Below are 23,122 nucleotides of genomic sequence, written 5' to 3'. Positions count from 1 at the left end.
ACAGAATATCTAAACTCTCACACAAAGAGGCTTTCTGGATTTTCAAAATGAAAACCAGGATCCCAGATGGCTTTAATATAGTAGGTGATGTCATTAATTTTTGGAGGCATTAAATATACAGGAACCATACCTATGATACTTTAAATGTCTATTGTTCTGCAGAAATTGTGCATTTTAACTTATGAGGGTTTTGGCCATACAATAGAGATGGATACATGAGAGCACTGCTTAGATAGGTCTATAGTCATTCCTTCTTGTAAAGTGTTAGTTGAGTGCATTAGATTATTTATTATTTTTGCTTTAAGAAAATTTGGATGTTAGAATTAACAAATATGTACTCTGACTCATATAATAAGCATATATGCATATTAATCGCTCCATGCACCATTTATAGGTTTCCTATGTATGAGCTTATTTATAGCATATAAAGTATAGTGCATTTTTTCTGACCCTATTCCATTAGGGGATGCATATTAATATCATATATCTCCTATATTATTTATCTATACTTTGGCATAATTATTAATATTCTCTGGCATTATTGTAGTGTACAATTGAAGGCAGCATTCAAGCACAGGAATTTCCTTTTCACATTATATGTAATGCCGATAGATGATTATTTACAAATTTAACACAATATGTTATATAACAATGAGAATCAACATATATATATATTAATTAACTTATCTTATTCTTTGCAAGGTATATGTTTAAATTTGGAATGGGGGGGAATAAAATGTTATCCATTTATTTTAATGACTCACTGGGCCTAACCTGTCCGTTTTCTAATACAGTGATTCTAAAGGTCTGTCCCTTTAATAATTAACCTCCTGGGGCTCATACACCTGATGACAAGGGTGTGTTATAAATAGGCATGTAAATGTTGAACAAATTATGTCCATGAATAAGGCTGATTTTTGCTGAAACGCGTAGGACGTACTTCTATTTTGCTCCAGGTTGCTGGGACAATGTAAATTTGTGTTTTACCTTTTTTATTTTGCACGGTTTTCCAATAAACTTTCAAGTTAAACATACGCCTGGGAGGTTTGCTGGATTTCTTCTGGGTAATAATAATGTTTTGAAAAAATGGCAGTTTGAAAAACGAAACGAATAAAAGACCAAAAAACAAAACTATATAAGAAAAAACAGTAAATAAAATATGAAATAAGAAGAGAAAACAATATAAGGGAAAAAATAATATACAACAAATATAAGAAAACAATAAAATTGAACAGAAATATATATTTTTATGTAGAGATAAAATATAGCACACTTATCTTTTGAATGAGCAGCAAAAGAAAGAGGAAGATGGGGAGCTCATTGGTCAGTTTATGGACAGTATGGTTCTTCTGATTGGTCCATTATTACACTGTTATCTACTGTAGCCTTTTCATGGGTTAATTACCTTGTCTCTTTTTTCTCTATGTTTATGTAATGTGTTTTATTGTACTTTAAAATGCTGCACACTAATAGTAAAGGAAAGTAAAGCAAATATGAAGTCTCTGGTCTTGTAATAAAATTCATACAAATTGGCCTTGTGTATTACCTAATCTTGTGGGCTTGCCTCACTATTTCATACCTTATAAGGTTTTCTCATTTTTATTTTATTTACCTTACATTGTTCAAAGTTTTATTTTTTGATTGTAATTAATTTCAACAAAGGATACAAAAAGAACAAAACACATTAGATAATAGAAATAAAAATTGAAAAATTGTTCAAAATCCCCTACTCTATCTGTTTCATGTCCCTTTATTGCTGTTTTATATAAGTTTAGTGTCACTATACAGCCAATAAAAAGTCATACCATCAACCCCAGAGACAAACAGCAGAGCATAGTGACAAATCTATAGCTGGATGATTCAAGTAATTTACGCTTATTCAAGATTTTGGGGTACAAGGTACAAAACCTTTTATCCAAACTGCTTGGGGACCAAAAAGGTTTGGATTTCTGAATAGTTTAGATTTCAGAATAGCTGTATATTTGCATCTCCACAATATCTTATATCATTTACACAATATTCACACCCCTTAATGCAGCTTATATATGCAACCTTAAAGGGATAGTAAAGTCATAATTAGACATTCATGATTTAGACAGAGCATGCAATTTTAAACAAATTTTACAATTTAGTTCTTTTATTTAATTTGCTTCCTTCTCTTGTTATCCTTTACTTAAAGGTTTATCTAGGTAAGCTCAGGAGCAGCAAAGAACCTAAGGTCTAGCTGCTGATTGGTGGCTGCATACTGTATATATACCAATTGTCATTGGCTCACCCTTGTGTTCAAAATTTGTGGGTTTCATGTCCCTTTAAAGGTAGTTGTATATTACTTTTTCTTTAAACAGTGGCTCTTCTTATGCAATGGAATTGCTTAGAAAAAAGGAGCAAAAAAAATGCAACGTTTTTGCATTTAATTCCTTATGGATTGAAATGGGGTTCAGTGAATTCATTTTTAGTGCTGTGTTCTTATCCAGCTATGTAATTCTTCTGGATGATGTAGTGTAACTATCACATACTTTGCCAGCAAAGAAGCCGAAAAACATTATTCCTATAATAATGAAATCAGATGGTTTTTTTTTTTTTTTTAGTTTTCAAGTGTTTTGGACGTCTACAAAATACAGCAATAAACTGTAAATGACATGACCGTGTGAATGAGGCTGACATATGCAGAATAATCATTTCTAAGGTTTGCCCCACTGTGGAAATATTGGAGAATTATCTAATTATTCTTCACTTTGAATTTAGATTGTGTAGCTGAGAAAAAAAATCCCCTGACACATCCATTATCCAAGTGGTGTATCTTAATCCATCGCATTTACATAATGTAAAAGGCGAGGGGAATATATCTGTGTGTTTTTTTGCAGTGTTAGGTCCTGATGCAAGTAAAATATATTCATAAAACAAATATTGTCAGTGTTTGTTTACAGCGGTGTAGAATACACTTCTGTGTTTTTGAAAATTCATATATATATTTATTGCTTTTTCTTTTCTTTTTCTCCTGTTACTGATGTCTTTTTTTTGTTGTTGTTACAATATTACACAGATCAAATTGTACTAAACAGTAATCCAGAGAACAAAACATATTTTTTATAATGACACTAATTTGGGAGAAATAGGTGATTTTCTTTAATCACATTCTTGACTAGTGACAATAAAGGTATTTGAAATAATAATAATAATGGGCACCATGTTTTAACTTAGTTATTCTAGATTTAAAAGACTGTTATTCTTATCTCATATCCCCTGTCGAAGCCAGTTAGTAAAATGTATAAATGAGCTGATAAAGTAACTATCGTAACATTTCTATATTCCATACAGCCATTGTTTGCACACTAAAGTGTCTCTTTTATACCTGTCCATAATTATCCTCAGCAGGAGAGATAAAATAAGATAAACTTTGGTTACAACATTGTGGCACTCAGTACTATATACTATATAGATATTTTGGCCGACATTCAAAAAGCTACCAGAATTTCTTAGGCAGAGAACCTGTCTAGCTATGCTTGCAAGCAGCAAAGATGGAAGTTCAAGGGACAGTTAACACAAAAAATGTCTTCCCTTTAAAGTGTTCCCAATGATCCATTTTACCTGTTAGAGTGTATTAAATTGTTTACAAGTAGCTCCTTACCCTTATTTCGGTATAGCTTATTTAGCCTGCAGTATCCCCACCTATACTGAACATCTAAACATCTGTTAGGCAAACTCACAAGACTTCCAAACAGCCCCAACTCTGCATTCTAACAAAGTCACGCAATAACTGATGCGGAAACATAATGTGGTCTAAGCTGGCCAATCAGGTGGTTGCTTCTCTGTGAGGTAACTTTGTCAGTATACGCTGTCCACCAATGAGTGAGCTGCTACTCTGTGAGGTAGAAACAATGTCCACCAATGAAAACGTATAGCAGGGGTTATTAGCCACCTCGGTCAGATTAGTCCATTGTGATTTAACTCTGGCACCTATGAGGTGATGGACAGTTTAGGACTTAGTTTAGTGTCTTACAACTGCTGCTCCTTAACTTGCAGGGGCAAATCTGAACCATCTGGGCTGAGATGCTGAACTTGCTGCTTCCTAAATGTCGCCTAAAAACGTAACAATTATTTCTAAAAGATAATGTAACTTGTTTAAAAAATAATCTTCATTATATTCCCAGGCTAATCTTTGGTTTGAATACAATGATGTAGCTAGCTTTTTAGTGTTTAATGTCCATTTAATGCAAAGCAACAGCTAGTGAGATAGTATGTTTAGCTTTCTTGAGGCATCTAATGTTGCACGCAGTGTTGAATAAGTAGCTAGAAGTTTAGAATTGCAGTCGCATCATTCATTATTTTTTATGCTGGAAGAATGACAGATGATGAATTATCTTACTTTATGTTCAGAATAATAGAGATATGATAAGACAGCAGCAACACATCTTATAAATCCCTAGCCTTGATGTGCATTATTTTGTATTTCAACAAAGTTTTCAATTTTATCAATCTATTTACTTTCAATTTCCACCAGAGACCATTTCACCTTCAGAAAACACTTTTCCTTCTGTTCCAGGTATGGATTAAAGGTCATCTCACATTGCAGCATTTATCTTTCGTTTCTGTTTGGCCATGATGCTTGTGATAATAGATATATCTGTTTGAAATGGAAAGTGATTACGTCCATTTGATGGGCTGGCTGGAACAAAACATTAGGAACATGAAAAAAATTTAACCTGGTGAAGGACAAAATGTCACATTTACTATGTTGCTCAAAATCTTTGGGTCTGAAAGCTAATCAGAGTTTGGCAGTGCAAAGACATAGTGCCGGAGTAATTGAGTTTTTATAAAACGTAGAAAGGTACAATTAACTGAGCAAAATGTCATCTTCAGAGGTGATGACCCTAAAAATGAATTTGATTACGGGAATCTTTTTCTTGTAAATTACTGTGAAATTAGATGAACATCTTGACAAGGGAATAGAATATTGTACTAAACTGTGAATTTTACAGTGCTAAAATATGATGAGGGAGGAAATATCAGTACACACTATAAATCAGGAATGGCAGGATTTTATTCTCTAAAGCACCCTGACCATATTCTTGGTATTGTTTATGCACCTATATACTCTCTATGGTTCCTAATATTATAATGAATATAGATCATTTAATGGTATAGTAACATCTAAAATTGTCTATTGTGATTTCCTCTAGGCCCCGGTGATTAAGAAATTGTAGCGGCCAAGTAAAAAATTTGACTTTTTCCTATCTTTAACATTGAGTGGACTAGGAATATTTTCACTCTGGGCTAGTAGATTCTAAACCTTGACAAATAAACTATTGTGATATTGTCCATTAGTGTGTGTGTGTATATATATATATATATATATATATATATATATATATATATATATATATATATATATATATTATATATATATATATATATATAGTATACTATATATAGCTAACAGGAAAAGCATATCTGTGTAGAAATGGTCATTAAAGGGACATAAATGCAAAAAAGAAAATGCTCCTATGAGTTAGAGTATGTGTTTAACCACTTTAAAGTGATTAAATGCATAGGGGTGAATTCCAATCCCTTAGAAATACTGTACTTGAATACAGAAAATCCCAATTAAAGTCTATGGTGATTTTTGTAGATAAATCAGTTGATACATTTTTCTAGAGGATTTTAATGGACACTGAAGTTAAAGTCCGGAGCAGCAATGTGCTAATGGGACCTGGCTGAACAAATCTGGTGAGCCAATGAAAAGAGGCATATATGTGTAGCCTCCAATCACCAGCTAGCTACCAGTAGTGCAATGCTGCTCCTGAGTCTATCTAGGTTTGATTTTCAACAAAAGATTCAAAGAGAACTAAATTAGGGGTCAATAACAAAGCTTTAGAAAAGCATTTCAATGGATGAATCTACAGAAATCACCATATATTGTAATGGTGAAATGTGTAGAAAAAAAATGAAAGCCAATTAGGGGAATATACAGTATGTCACAGAAATAGCACTGAGAAGTATGTAGTGTACATTTTCACTTCTGAGAATTAGAAAATCCACAATTTTTGCTAAACCATTATATTAAAATGTCATGTTGCTATAAATACAATTTATCAGGAGCACCAAAGATTGAATCAAATGTTCATAAATGTTTAGAGGTTGTATTTAATGTACTTAGGAAAACCTCTAAGAAGTTTTACAGGGAAATTAAACTAAAAAAAAGTGATTTCATTATTATTATTATTATTATTATTATTATTATTATTATTATTATTATCAGTTATTTGTAGAGCGGCAACAGATTCCGCAGAGCTAATTATGATTTAGGTAGATCATACAATTTTAAACAACTTTCCAATTTACTTCTATTATCAAATGTGCTTTATTCTCTTAGTATCATTTGTTGAAGGAGCAGCAATACACTACTGGTTTCTAAATGAACATATGGGTGAGCCAATGACAATCAGTATATATATGCAGCCACCAATCATCAGCTAAAAAATAGTTTATTTGCTGCTTCTGAGCTTACCTAGATAAATCTTTCAGCAAAGGATAAGAAGAGAAGGAAGCAAATTCAATAATAGAAGTACATTGGAAATCACATGCTCTTTCCGAATCATGAAAGAATACATTTGGTTTTCCTGTCCCTTAAACATACATCTCTAGATACTGGAATTAACACAATCTGCTATTGTATTATAATATTTATACTTTGACACAGAACACTTTAACCCTCAGACTTATATGGCAAAAAGGCAGCACATGACAATCCAGTCCATTAGTTACTTTAAAAGTGATTTATTGAGTCAGATACAGCAAAAAGGCAGTTTGAGGATAAAAAAAAAACACCTTCCTCTGCAGCACATCACATCAACCTGTGGGTCAGCATTCAGTTTACAAACAGTTCACATAAGCAAAATCTTGCTGGCTAACAGTTTACTGGGCCTAAAGCAGACTTCCTTTTAAACTCCAGGAGCTGCAACTTGTAACTGAAGTAAAACCTGGCCTGGACAGCTGCATAGCTGTTGGAGTACTAGCCCAGTCTTCTCTCCAGATACTCCTAAACACTTTGCAAAGTGCACAATTTTAAACATAATTCTTCCCTGGTTTTTTTTTAAGGGGCAAGAAACCCAAATACAATTTGTACTTACAATTTTATAAAAGTTTGCAACTGACTTCTATTACCAAATTTGGTTTGTTCTCATTGTATTCTTTGTTAAAGAGATACAGGAAAAAGTGATACCATCTAGTACTCCTTTTAAAGGTATAACATTCTTGCAAAACCTCTGCCAAATAGTTCTGCTGACAAGTGCACACTCCTGATTTTTAGCAAAGTATTTCAATCAAAGACAATTTGATAATAGAAGTCTATTGGAAATTTGCTTAAAATCCCATGCTCTATTTAAATCATTAAATCTTTTTTTTTTTTTTTTTTCATATCCCTTTAACAAAAATGGGGTATGCTACATATAAGGTTTGGTCTTATACCCCTTCCATTTATTACCAAGGTCTCCTTTATAAATTCCAATTATTCAAATCCATGTACTATATAAAAGAGAATCAAGAACAGAGAAATGTGTAGAAAAAATGGGTATTTTTATTAAAGCGTTAGAAATCCCCATTCAGAAACAAATTATTTCACTTCTATTATGTGACAAAATGGGCCATATTAATTGGGGTCACGAATTGTATCTAAATTGTTTCTTTTGAGATTAGAGGTTTGGGCTTTTTGGTAATTACTTGCAATTTGTAAGAAGGATTTAAACTTTAATGTTATGTACAGGCAGACACACTGGCTTAATATGTATCTGAATTATGCTGAACATTTTATTAATGTCTATAGAATTATAAAAAATATTGTATAAATGTTGTGAAATAATAAATAAAAAAGTCATTATAGCATTGGTTTAAATTGATCAATTTAGTTAGTTTCAATAGTTGTTTTTCTTTAAGAATTTTTTTTTTTTTTTAAAAGGGTCCTTTGTTTTTTACAGAAATGTAATCATATATAGTTTTTTTTCTTATTGAAACCAATTTGCACCACTTGGTTTGAAATAGGGGATTCAGAAACATCATAATTTGCTAAATTATAAATTATATGCAAATCTCCAAGCAAGTTATTTATTATATATTGTGTTTATAAACATTTTTAAGATGATTCTAAATATTTTTTATGTTGACCAACGATAGGTGAAATTATGAAATAGGTTTAATAAGTAAAGGACAGTCTACTCCAGAATTTTTATAGTTAAAAAAAGATAGATAATCCCTTTATTACCCATTCCCTAGTTTTGCATAACCAACGTAGTTATAATAATATACTTTTTCCATTAATTACCTTGTATCTAAGCCTCTGCAGATTTTGCCCTTATTTCAGTTTTTTTGACAGACATGTATTTTAGCCAATCGGTGCTGACTCATAGGTAACTCCATGGGAGTGAGCACAATGTTATCTATATGACACACGCCAGTTAGTTTTTTATATTGTTGGCCCTTTATCCAGGGCAAAGAGAGAAGTAAAAGATGGTCTAGAATAAACAGGTTATAATATATATAATATATTCAAAATACTTCTCCTGCCTGTGAAAGGTGATTATATTTTCAGGATATCCCTTGTTAGACATTGTTATGACTTAAACAATTACCTTAATATCCTTGTTACTACAGCAGTTGGAACTAGCAGCACATACCTAAATTAAATGTATGTGAAGAGAAGTAAAGAAATGAAAGGGTTCTGGTATGGTTAAAATGAGACAGTAAATGAGATGGAGAAGAGAGAGTGTAAGTGAAGAGATGGACACAAGTCAATAAGGAGAGTGGTGTAGTGTGGTATAGTATGCAGTGAAGAGCTCAGGTTTAGGATGGGAGTAAATGTAAGGTGTAAGGCTGGTGCACAATGTTGCACTGTGTCAGTGGTATCTAGATCTAGCTCACATAATTTGTCAGTCAGCTTAAAGCCTTTCAGATGGTTATTTAGAGACACAAAACAGCTTGTTATTACAAAACTTTTGTGTAATATTCAAACAGCATTAGAAATCTTTCAGAATACCTTATCATATTGCTTGCTGCAATTGTTTTTCAATGTTCACTCCCCACTACTTACCTTATTTACGTTAGCAAATATGGACTGTGATTTTATATTCAAAACTTGTTTTGCATTGTCTTACCTTATCACCTCCAATGAAACTAGTTAGGTACAGATATGTACCAGGCTTGAGTTGGAAAATCCACAATTTTCGGGGTTATATTACAGGAAAGGGGGCAAAAAATGAAAGCTATATTTACAATATATAATTAAACATTTTATAAAATTATATACATCAATCATGCCCCTTTAAACATTCTTTTTCCACTAAAAACTGAAGTGATATCAGTCTGATGAAGCTGTTTAACCTGCTACCATTACAAACAATCCACATTCTTGATATAATTGAAGCAAGGCTTTTACACTGTACGCCAGAAACAATAAAAAGGAAATATGACTTTTCTTAATAACAGTGATTTATGCCTAACTCGCTTTCCCTTCTTGGTACTATTAGCTGCTCTAATCAATTTGACTATTTAGTTATTATTAATTGGCTCTTGGTTTTATCCTTTAACTGAGCATCTTTTATTAAAGGACTCAAAAGCTGCTGGGATTTTCTTTGTTTTAAATGCATCTTAGCTGATTATCTGTCGGATATATTACATTATTATTTCATTTTTGGCCTTTCTTCAGTTCTTATTCTCAGTAACACAAAAAAAAAATATGTTATTAAAGCTGCATGTTTCTATATGGTTTGTTTTTCTTGCCCAGTGTGCTTAAAATAAATAAAGAGAACGTGTAGTTTTTATAAATAGAATATATAGTTTCATTCTAATATTTTTTCTTATTCTCAGTATATAGAGATCACTGTTATAACTGAAACATTGTGTAATAGATGTAAGGATATGACTGTATATCTTTTCAGATAATGAGCAGATTACAAGATCATAAAAGTATATAATCAGAAGAAGACAGGGTACTGATAACATGTAACAGAACAGAACTCTAAGAAGATGCATGTAATCATGGAAATGCAGTTGAAATAAAAGTAGATACAGCAAAAAAAAACAAAAAAAAACTGAAATGATAAAGAAATACATAGATTGGTCTCTGGTGGGTGAGAAAATAAGATGACCACAACTCAGAGTCCTCTGAATGGCACAACAGAAAATAGAGGGTACCATGCAACCTAAACTGTCCTTATGCTGTGTGACATTTTTAGGAAATGTAATATTTTTGTGTGTTTAGTAGCAATGCATGTATTTGTAGATCTTAAAGGTTCTATAATATTGATCTACTGCCCCATGTGTTAGGCAGCTGGCCCTCACAGTTGTATAATATAGGGTTATTAAGGCCATAGAAGGATTGACAAAAACAGATAGTTGAGTGAGGAATCCTGCAGATGACTCCAGGAGGCCTACTTATCAAGCCGTCAACTATGCTTCATTCAACGGCACCAATACGCTCCCCTAACATCGCCTAACATTGCGTCCGCAGACCTGAATACACTATCCTTATTTATCAAAAAAGCTGTCAAAAAGCCGTGCACCAAGTACGGGGCGATGAGCAGCGGACTGTTGTTAACTAACAGTCATCGATCTCGCTGCTATTTGGCTTTTTCCCAAATGTATTTATACCTTGTCACTAAACACTGCCACTATACTAAAATGTTTAACCCCCATCCCGCTGCTCCCGGACCCCGCCACAACTAAATAAAGTTATTAACCCCTAAACCGCCACTCCCGGAGCCCACCGCAACTCTAATAAAGTTATTAACCCCTATCCCACCACTCCCAGAGCCCACCACAACTAAAGTTATTAACCCCTATCCCGCTGCTCCCCGAGCCCACCACAACTAAACAAATGTATTAACCGCTAAACCGCCGCTCCCGGAGCCCTCCACAACTAAATAAATGTATTAGCTCCTGGCCTCCCACATCACTACCACTTACTATACCTATTAACCCCTAAACTGCCAGCCCCCACATTGCCATAAACTAAATGAAGCTATTAACCCCTAAACCTAACAACCCACTAACTTTACATTATAATTAACTCATCCCTATCTTATAATAAATATAAACTTACCTTTAGAATTAAAATAAACTATATCAAACTACTAATTAACCTACCCTATTATCCTACAATTACATTAAACTATATTAAACTATTAATTAACCCAACCTAACTATTATACTAAAATTACATTAAACTAAAAATTAAATTAACTATATTATATATTTAAAAACCTAACCCTACTCAAGTTATTTAAATCTACTATAAAGAATTACTACTAAGTTACACAAAATTACACTGTTACACAAAATAAAAATAAATGATCAAATATTTAAACTAATTACACCTAATCTAATAGCCCTATCAAAATAAAAAAGCCCCCCAAAATAAAAAAACCCTAACCTATAATAAACTACCAATGGCACTTAAAAGGGCCTTTTGCGGGGCATTGCCCCAAAGAAATCAGCTCTTCTACCTGTAAAAAAAAATACAAACAACCCCCAACAGTAAAAATCACCACCCACACAACCAAACCCCCTCAAAAAAATCTAAAAAAACCTAAGCTTCCCATTGCCCTGAAAAGGGCATTTGGATGGGCATTGCCTTTAAAAGGGCATTTAGCTCTTTTTCCGCCCAAAGTCCCAAAGCTAAAATTAAAACCCACCCAATAAACCCTTAAAAAAACCTAACACTAACCCCCGAAGATCCACTTACAGTTTTTGAAGACGCAGCATCCATCCTCAACAAAGCTGCAGAAGTCCTCAGCGAAGTTGGCATTATTCTTCATCCAAGCAGGCCGAAGTCTTCATCCAACCGGGCAGAAGTCTTCATCCAGACAGCTTTTTCTATCTTCATCCATCCGGCACGGAGCATCCTCTTCTTACGACGTCTTCTGAACAATGAAGTTTCCTTTAAATGACGTCATCCAAGATGGCGTCTCTTAGATTCCGATTGGCTGATAGAATTCTATCAGCCAATCGGAATTAAGGTTGAAAAAATCCTATTGGCTGTTGCAATCAGCCAATAGGATTGAGCTTTCATCCTATTGGCTGATCCAATCAGCCAATAGGATTAAGCTCACATTCTATTGGCTATTCCAATCAGCAAATAGAATGCAAGCTCAATCCTTTTGGCTGATTGGATCAGAATCTAAGACGCCATCTTGGATGACGTCATTTAAAGGAAACTTCATTGTTCAGAAGACGTCGGAAGAAGAGGATGCTCCGCGCCGGGCCATTGGTAGTTTGTTATAGGTTAGGGTATTTTTTTATTTTGGAGGGGCTTTTTATGCTGATAGGGCTATTACATTAGGTGTAATTAGTTTAAATATTTGATAATTTTTTATTTTATTTTGTGTCACGTAGTGTTTATTTTTTTTGTAACAGTGTTTTTTATTTTTTGTAACTTAGTTGTTATTTTTTTGTAACTTAGTAATTCTTTATCGTAGATTTAAATAACTTACGTAGGGATAGGTTTTTAAATATATAATATAGTTAATTTAATTTGTAGTTTAATGTAATTTTAATATAATAGTTAGGGTAGATTAATTAATAGTTTAATATAGTTTAATGTAATTTTAGTATAATAGTTAGGGTAGGTTAATTAGTAGTTTAATATAGTTTAATTTAATTCTACAGGTAAGTTTAAATTTATTATAATATAGGGATGAGTTAATATTTAATGTAAAGTTAGCGGGTTGTTAGGTTTAGGGGTTAATAGGTTTAGTAAATGGTAGTGATGTGGGAGGCCAGGGGTTTAGGGGTTAATACATTTAGTTAGTTGCAGAGGGGTCCGGGAGCGGTGGAATAGAGGTTAATAACTTTATGTAAGTGGCGGCGCTGTCGGGAGCAGAGGGATAGGGGTTAATAACTTTATTTAGTTGCAGTGGGGTCCGGGAGCGGCGGAATAGGGGTTAATAACTTTATTTAGTTGCGGTGGGGTCTGGGAGTGGCGGAATAGGGGTTAATTATTTATTTAGTTGCGGTGGGCTCCAGGAGCGGAGGGATAGGGGTTAATACTTTTATTACAGTTGCGCGGGGTCCGGGAGCAGCGGGATAGGGGTTAATAACATTATGTAGGTGTTGTCGAAGTCGAGGATGGCAGATTAGGGGTGTTTAGACTTGGGGCTTATGTTAGGGTGTTAGGTGTAGACGTAACTTTTATTCTACCATAGAAATCAATGGGATATCTGGCAGCAGCGAACATAAGCTTTCGCTGCTTTTAGACTCCCATTGATTCCTATGGCATCCGTGGCCTCCAGGGTTGCGGATTGAAAACCAGGTACGCTGGGCCGGAATAGTGGCGAGCATACCTGTTAGAAGTTTGATAACTTGTAAAAGTTGTTAGATAGTGCCAAATGTGTATTCGGAACATCTGTAATGACGTAAGCATCGATCTGTGTCAGACTGAGACCGGCGGATCGTATGTTACGTCACAGATTTCAACTTTTGCCGGTTTGTAGGCTTTGATAACTAGGGCGAATCAAGCTTGCCACAATTACGCTACAAAATTCCAGCATAGTTGCGGTTGACGGCTTGATAAGTAGGCCTCCAGGCCTGAAGATGGCCTCTATACTTGGTGAAATGGAGAGTTGGTCAAATGTTTAGGCGTTCAAGTCGAGGTTGTTTACTGTAGATGAACTGGGACAAGATAAATAATAGAACTAGACAAATTAATAAATCAGGAAGATTTCCTATGTTAAAAATCAAGACCTATGGAATATTCCACAAAATTTTGAAGTCTTGTTTGATGTTGTCAAGTATATAACAACATGTAAAGTGTGGAAGATGTATGATGTTGGTAATAGAGACATAACAGAATTGACTCTAATAAAACATTGTTAAAGGGACAGTCTACTCAAGAATGAACATTGTTTAAAAAGATAGATAGCCCCTTTATTATCCATTCCCAAATTTTGCATAACCAACATGGTTATATTAATACACTTATTACCTCTGTGATTACCTTGTATCCAAGTCTCTGCAAACTGACCCCCTATTTCAGTTCTTTTGAGGGACTTGCATTTTAGCCAATTAGTGCTGACTCATAAATAACTCCACAGGAGTAAGCACAATGTTATCTATGTGGTTAACATGAGCTAGCACTGTCTAACTGTAAAAAAACCTGTCAAAATACACATAGATAAGAGGCAGCCTTCAAGGGCTTAGTAATTAGCATATGAGCTTACTTAGGTTTAGCTTTAAAAAAATTACAAAGAGAACAAAGCAAATTTGATGATAAAAGTAAATTGGAAAGTTGTTTAAAATTGCAGCCCTATCTGAATCATGAAAGTGTAATTTTGACTTGACTGTTCTTTTAAAATTCTGGCAGCAAATAATTTTCAAATTAGAGATGGCTGAAGTAAAGTTGGTGTATTAAAGTATTGTAGAAAAGGGGAGTTCAGATGTGCAGTGTCCATAGTATGACATTAGCATGCAATGGAATTAGAACTCATATCCTCTTCAGTTTCATTTATGATTGCCAGGTGTCAGTGTCACACTTAAAAACTCAGTTTTATTATGAAATGTGACAAGACTGTAATTTGTGACAGCTAGATACGAGAGTCAAATGAAGAATGACATTACATGTCAGGCTGACAATGATTTGTGACTGTATCTCTGTCTTCTGACATTCATGTCCCTTTTCTGTCTAAAACTGATTTGTGACTCTGACTCTTACCTCTAGAAATCACAAATCAGAGTCATTGTTCACTTTGCAATACTTTTCAGTATCACTGCTCATTGTTCGTTTTGTACCAGATCTTGTTTTGCAAATTAGACAGGTGAATGGTCTGTAGTTACTAGTTCCTAGGAAACCAAGAGTTTTTCCAAAGACATATTTAGATGATAGAAATAGATCTTTAATATTAAACCCTTGATTATTAGTTTGGTATTATTGTAAATTATATAGTAATAATTGTTTGTTTACTATAATAAGAGATATTAAACACTGTCTGATTGATATTTTTCCGTAGAGGGACAAGTTATGTTTTATGTTGCTGCTGTCCACCAATAGGCCTCCTTGTAAGCCGGTCCACTTCTAACCCACAGACCATCTGTGTAAGGTCATGAACTTCCTGTTAGTTCAAAATAAAAATAAACAACTTTGATATACTCTTTTTCCATGCCTACATATATTTCACATCTTTAAATAGTGATCTTTCTTATGTGGAATAGAAATTAGACATGTGCGTTTCGATTCAGAATGAATCGAAATTTGGCCAAAATTTATTAGATTTGGATCGATTCGAATTTCCGAATTACGGTAGTACCGAATCTACCGAATAAATCCAAATTAGTTCGGATTTATTCGGTAGATTCGGATGGCCATGGATTACACTAGTATTGTACATTATATTAGGTTATATCACTCTACTACACCTAATATACAGTACATAATACTAGTCTAATACACAGCACATCCCACCTAACACATAGCGAAATTCCAAATTTCCGAATCGAACCGAACCGAATCCAGCCGAATTTATTCGAATCCGAATGAATCCGAAACGATTCCGAAACAAATGCATTCAAATTTTTCCGAATTCAAATCGATCCAAACCGAAATTCGAAAACATCCGAATCGATCCGAACCAAATTTGTCCGCCATGCACAAGTTTAATAGAAATTTGTTATGTTTAAAGGAACAGTAAAACCACGATTACACTTTCATGATTGATATAGAGAATGTCATTTTAAACATCTTTCCAATTTACTTTTATTAACTAATTTACTTTGCTATCCTGGTATCCTTTTTTGAAAATAATACCTAGGTAGGCTCAGGAGCAGAAATGCACTGCTGGAAGTTAATAGCTTATAGGTTGCTGCACATACTGTATATGCATCCTATCATTGGCTCACCTGATGTGTTATCTCCCAGTAGTGCATTACTGCTCTTTAATCAAAGGATATAAAGAGCAGCTTTATATGTATATTTGAAAGTTGTTTACATTTTATGCTCTATCTGAATTTAGGTTTGTCACTTGAATGTCCCTTAAGTTCAATAAACCACTCAAACAGCCACACACAGAATTACGAGTCTAAAAATAAAAAAAGAAATATAGTAAATGTGACTTAGATTGATTGACATCATTAATTTCATTGTGCTATGTTAAAAGATGTATTTAAAAAGCGCAATACAAATAAGAACGTGTTATGTTGAAATGAGTTAACTTTTATTTTCTGATATTTTTTTCTTAAAGGGACAGTAAACCTTAAAAATAATGTTATATAATTCTGCACATAGTGCAGAATTATATAACATTATTTAAGTGCTATAGTTATAATAGCCTTTTTTACCTTTTAATATGTTAAAAATATGGCGCTTTTACAGACCCGCTCTCTGCTCTCTGCTGAGCGGGTCTGTTATATTTAGTCAGCGCATCGGGCCAGCTGTATAGTCACAGCCCGGCGGGTCTGTGACAGGAGCGAGCTGCACTTAGTCTTATGGCGCGGTCGGGCCGGGCTGTGACTATACAGCTGGCCCGATGCGCTGACTAAATATAACAGACCCGCTCAGCAGAGAGCAGAGAGCGGGTCTGTAAAAGCGCCATATTTTTAACATATTAAAAGGTAAAAAAGGCATTTATAACTATAGCACTTAAATAATGTTATATAATTCTGCACTATGTGCAGAATAATATAACATTATTTTTAAGGTTTACTGTCCCTTTAAGTATATTTTAAATTATATTTTCTGAGACTTTCTGCTGTAGCCTGTAACCATATTTCATTATATGCTTTATATATACATATATGTACGTAAATTATTTCTTATATAGTGAAATAAAGCTAAAAAGGGTTATCAATTAGAAAAGTAAAATATCTAAATAGCATAATATTGATTTGAAACACATTAATATAATTAGATCATGAGAGAAAAAAGTGACAAGATAATTGTGTTATTTTTTGTGTTATTTAAGATTTGTTCAATAGACAAATGTATCTATTTATTTTGACAATTATATGTGTTGGAATCAGTATGAATGTTGTATTGCTTTTTTCAGATATTTCACAATCTATTATGCTTACACTTACAGAATAGACCAATATTTAGTAAAAGGGGCATACTAGACCTAATATATCATTTTGATTACTTATTGTTACTTACAAGAAAAGCATCCTGCAATGGATCCCACATCAATAAGTTTGTAAGAAGTACACAAAACATTTAATTTGCTAGGAGCCAAAGATTGCCAGCAAGCTCCACCCACCTATTGTGTGTATATTTTGCTATGTTCATTTTCTCTAATCACGATCGACTCTCTTAAAGGGACAGTCTAGTCAAAATTAAACTTTCATTATTCAGTTAGGACTTGTAATTTTAATCAACATTGTACTTTTATAATCAAATTTGCTTTGTTCTCTTGGTATTCTTATTTGAAACAAAACCTAGGTTGGCTCATATGCTAATTTATAAGCCCTCGAGGGCTGCCTCTTATCAAATGTTTTTTAAATTCCTTTTCACAACAAGAGACTGATAAGTTCATGTGGGTCATATAGATAACACTGTGTTAATGCACAGGGAGTTATTTAAGAGTTAGCACAAGGCAATACTAAATGCAAGTCAATAGATAATAAACAGTCACAGTCATGTGATCAGGGGGCTGGAAGAAAGTTGTTAGATACAAGGTAATCACAGAGGCAAAAAGTATATTTATATAACTATGTATGTTATGCAAAACTGGGGAATGGGTAATAAAGGGATTATCTATCTTTTAAAACAATAAAAATTATATTGTAGACTGTCCCTTTAAATAAGTTTTTCTACTCTCACATGCTGATTTGTGCATGTGCAATTTGAAATAGCTAACTTAAAAATATTAAACATGCACTGCTAAACTGTCATACAAGAAAACAGCTGAATGACATGAAGAAAACTGTGGGCGGATCTTTGGGGCCATCTTCAGGTGCTAACAAATGATTATTTAACATTTCATGTACTTCTTACAAGCTTATAGATGTGGAATCCATTGCATGATGCTTGTCTGGTATGTAACAATAAGTAAAGTATTGGGTCTAGACTGTCCCTTTAATGTTACAATTTTTAAACATTAAGATTCCTACTTTATCTCTTTTTACCACTACAAATGTAATGAAATTGTGTGTTTCTTTTCTTACAGATCTGTGACAAGGAATGGCACTATTATGTTATTAACATAGACTTCCCACTGGTCTCATTATACATGGATGGAACAACTTATGAGCCGTATCTGGTGACGAATGATTGGCCCATTCACCCATCACATATCGCAATGCAACTGACTGTAGGTGCTTGCTGGCAAGGTAATGCATTTAAATAATTTAATATCTGATTTAGTCATTCTAAAGCAAGTTGGTCCAACCTAAGGCCTGGCTTCTGTTATATCTGGTAAATACTTAAAGGGACACTAAACCCAAACTTTTTCTTTTGTGATTCAGATAGAGCGTGAAAATTCAAGCAACTTTCTAATTTACTCCTATTATCAAATTTTCTTCATTCTCTTGGTATCTTTATTTGAAATGCAAGAATGTAAGTTTAGATTCCGGACCATTTTTGGTGAACAACTTGGGTTGTTCTTGATGATTTGTGGATACATTCATCCACCAATAAAAGTGCTGTCCAGTGTTCTGTTCTGAACCAAAAAAAAAAAAAGCTTAGACGCATTCTTTTTCAAATAAAGATAGCAAAAGAACAAAGAAAAATTGATAATAGGAGTAAATTATAAAATTGCTTAAAATTGCATGCTCTATCTGAATCATGTAGAAAAAATTCTAATGTGAATTCTCATATGAACTAATTGAACACAAGTGTTTTTAAGCCTACAGGACCCTCATAAATTTCCAAATTTTATATTACTCCTACAGGGGTTTTATTACAGGGAAACAATTAGAGGGAAAAGTCTATGTGGGGTGACTACTGTTGATGATGAACTAGTGTGTACTACACAGTGGTATGTGAGGAGTCACTGCAGAACTCCTACGTACAAACCAAACCTGATATATCAAAATATATATCAAGAAGCACTGTTCACAAGCCCTGGGGAGGTGTCCCTCCCACCTCTCCCTGTGCGTTTTTGCGGAGGAGTAAGACCCCTGGAAAAATGTACTCGGATAACATCCAAAACAAGCATGGTTACCAATGTAAATCCTGGCATATACCTCTGATCCTCTGGTGTCACAGATTAAACCTTCTGGAGCGGCATCCTGTTTGCTCTGTCCGTAGGGATGTGACCTTCCAGGATCTGCTTCGGTGTGTGCTCCTGTGCACCACTCAAGCATGGTGTTCCGTGTCTCCGGTCCTCCAAGTGCTTCCGGTATAGTGTGCTGACCTCTGCAGCCCTGCTTGTAAAGCTCCGTGCTCACTCCGACCACTGGTAAATGATAAACAAAGAGAAATACGAGGAGCCCAGAGTCAAATGCAAGCTTAAGTGAATTTATTGGAAACTAAATTTACAACAAAACGTGTTGTAGGTGAAGCATTCCCCGGGGTAAATACAGGGTATTAAATAAATTAATTGCTTTCTAACACTTAGGCTGACGCGTTTTGGCTTTCGCCTTACTCCTAGCCAAGCTAAAAATGGTTACACATATACATGCTTAAAGCCCCCAGCCTCCTCACCGATTGGGCACTGGGTGATCACACCCTCATACAGTGTGCCCAACCAGGTGATAGTAACGTTCACATGCCCACTCCCTTCACTATCTACTATCGTGCTGTCCCAAGTCAAAACTCGTGTATGTAGACATACCGTTATTATGTAGACTGTATTTGCAGGACTCTATTGGCGTAGACCTATTGCTAGTGCTTTCTATCACATACGCAATGCTATAGACCAATTAATAGTTTCACACTGCATATCATTTATATAGCTACATGTTTTTGTTGTGTATACACGATAAAAAGTACCAACTAGTGAATGAAGGTTGCAATAAAATCTAATGTATTTTTAAATTACTACTTTTAAAATATCAGAGTTTACCATCATTTTAAGTCACTGCCACACAGCTTAGTAGTGTTCCGACTCCCTCAGCAACTTTAGTGCACGGCACTTTCCTGTTTAGGCTTTCCACCAAATAATGATAGATTATAGTCAGTATAGCATCACTTTCCTCCTGCAAAAAAAGAGCTAAATTCAGTGAACAATATGTGATGTTTTGGTCTCACCCTCAGTATGTATTGCAGTTCCAAAGATGTCTTAGTAGGGGTCATTATGGTTCAAATCAAGATGCTGTGCCAGCAATTCCAATCATGAAATACTACATTGCATGTGTTTAAATGCTTTTGGGAGGGTAGTGTATTGGAAATGTTTCCCTTAATTAGTACTTCAGCTGCAAATGAAATTGGTATTTGTCATAAAGAGGCATAGCTATGTCCAAAAAATTTTATTTCATGAATCAGATAGAGAATGCAATTTTAAGCAACTTTCTATTTTATTTATATTATCAATTTTTCTACATTCTCTTGCTATCTTTATTTAAAAAGCAGAAATGTAAAGCTTAGTAGAGGGCCCATTTTAGGTTCAGCACCATGGATAGTGCTTGATAATTGGTGGCTACATTTAGCCACCAATAAGCAAGCATAAACCCAGGTTCTGACCCAAAAATGGGCCGGCTACTAAGCTTTACATTCCTGATTTTTAAATAAAGATAGCAAGAGAACAAATACAATTTGATAATAGGAGTAAGTTAGAAAGTTGCTTAAAATTACATGTTCTGAATCATTAAAGTAAAAAATTGGATTTAGTATCCCTTTAATACCGGTTCTGCTTACTAGTTAAAGGGACATTGTATTCTAAGCTTTTCATTCTTTCATCTATTATATTTAAAAAATGCATTACAGTGTTTCCTTTTTGAAAAAAATATTTTCCTGTGCTGAATAAACCATTATTTATTATGGCAATTGTCCGTATTAGCCAGTGAGCAATGGATTCCTAAATATCAGGGGGTCGATCCGATAAAAATCATCGCCCGCAAAAGCCGGCGACGCCAATATTTACGCTGGTTTGGTATCACATATACGGCGTAACCTAGAAGTTACGCCCGTATATATTTCTGCCGTCGCCCGTAGTTTTTTGGGCCATAGGCAGGTATACCAAACCAGCGCAGTTTGGTATCCAATATGCAGCGTAAGGACTTACGTGGCGAAAATGGAGAAATCTTACTCCATTTTCACCTCGCCACAAAAAGCAGCCGTAAGAAGCCTTACGCTGACTATTGGAGCCCCGTAACTCCCTAAACTAGCTAGAAAATAAACCTAACACCTAAGGCATGCGCAATGTCTATCTACCTGTCACCCGCGATCTGCTAAATAAAACCTAACACCTAACGCATGCGCAATGTCTATATACCTGTCAACAGCGATCTGTTAAATAAAACCTAACACCTAACGCATGCGCAATGTCTATCTACCTGTCAACCGCGATCCCCCCCCCGAAATCCCTAATAACCCCGCCGCCATCTACATAAACTAACCCCCTACTGTGAGCCCCTAAAACCGCCGCCATCTACCTTATCTATCCCCTAATCTGACCCCTTACACCGCCCCCACCTGTATAAAAATTATTAACCCCTAATCTAATCCCCCTATACCGCCGCCAGCTATATTAATATTATTAACCCCTAATGTAAGCCTCTTACACCGCCGCCATCTCTATTAAAATTATTAACCCCTAATTTAATCTACCTACCCCGCCGCCAGCTATATTATCTATATTAACCCTAAGTATATTATAGTTAATATATTTATTACATTATATATATTAACTATATTAACCCTAATTATATTAGGGTTAATATAGTTAATATAGTTACTATAGTATTTATATTAACTATATTAACTCTATCTAACCCTAACACCCCTAACTAAATTTATATTAAATTAATCTAATTCATATTATAAACTAAAATATTCCTATTTAAATCTAAATACTTACCTATAAAATAAACCCTAAGATAGCTACAATATAATTAATAATTGCATTGTAGCTATGTTAGGGTTAATATTTATTTTACAGGTAAATTGTTAATTATTTTAACTAGGTATAATAGCTATTAAATAGTTATTAACTATTTAATATCTACCTAGTTAAAATAATTACCCAATTACCTGTAAAATAAATCCTAACCTAAGTTACAAATACACCTACACTATCAATAAATTAAATAAACTACAAATATCTATCTAAAAATACAATTAAATTAACTAAACTAAATTACAAAAACAAACAAATACTAAATTACAAAATATAAAAAAAATTACAAGATTTTTAAGCTAATTACACCTATTCTAAGCCCCCTAATAAAATAATAAAGCCCCCCAAAATAAAAAAAATTCCCTGCCCTATTCTAAATTAAAAAAAGTTCAAAGCTCTTTACCTTACCATCCCTTAAAAGGGCCTTTTGTGGGGCATGCCCCAAAGAATTCAGCTCTTTTGCATTTAAAAACATATACAATACCCCCCCCATTACAACCCACCACCCACATACCCCTATTCTAAACCCACCCAAACCCCCTTAAAAAAGCCTAACACTACCCCCTGAAGATCTCCCTACCTTGTCTTCACCACACCGGGCCAAACTCCTCATCCGATCCGGGCGATGTCTTGCTCCAAGCGGCAAAGAAGAATTCTTCCTCCGGCGATGTCTTCCTCCAAGCGGCAAAGAAGAATTCTTCCTCCCGGCGACGTCTTCCTCCAAGCGGCAGCAAAGTCTTCTTCCTTCCGGCAGCATCTTCCATGAAGCGGCATCTTCAATCTTCTTTCTTCGCTCCGCCACCGCTCTTCGCTCAGCCAATCAGATTCAAGTTCAATCCGATTGGCTGAACCAATCGGATTGAAGATTGAAGATGTCGCTTCATGGAAGATGCTGCCGGAAGGAAGAAGACTTTGCTGCCGCTTGGAGGAAGACGTCGCCGGGAGGAAGAATTCTTCTTTGCCGCTTGGAGGAAGACATCGCCGGAGGAAGAATTCTTCTTTGCCGCTTGGAGCAAGACATCGCCCGGATCGGATGAGGAGTTCGGCCCGGTGTGGTGAAGACAAGGTAGGGAGATCTTCAGGGGGGTAGTGTTAGGCTTTTTTAAGGGGGGTTTGGGTGGGTTTAGAATAGGGGTATGTGGGTGGTGGGT

General features: G+C 34.7%; 1 protein-coding gene across 1 annotated transcript in view; it reads left to right on the top strand.

Moving 5' to 3' along the window:
* The window catches only part of CLSTN2 (calsyntenin 2), an 869,931-nt gene that overhangs the window by 710,417 nt on the left and 136,392 nt on the right, over positions 1 to 23,122 (top strand). Inside the window, exon 9 of the mRNA XM_053711602.1 lies at positions 18,141 to 18,303. Within this exon, the coding sequence (XP_053567577.1) occupies positions 18,141 to 18,303 (163 nt within the window). The remainder of the gene's footprint in view (positions 1 to 18,140; positions 18,304 to 23,122) is intronic.

Source organism: Bombina bombina, chromosome 4 (genome assembly GCF_027579735.1).
Source record: "Bombina bombina isolate aBomBom1 chromosome 4, aBomBom1.pri, whole genome shotgun sequence".
Classification (NCBI taxonomy): Eukaryota; Metazoa; Chordata; class Amphibia; order Anura; family Bombinatoridae; genus Bombina; species Bombina bombina.
This window is presented reverse-complemented; position numbering and strand designations above follow the sequence as displayed.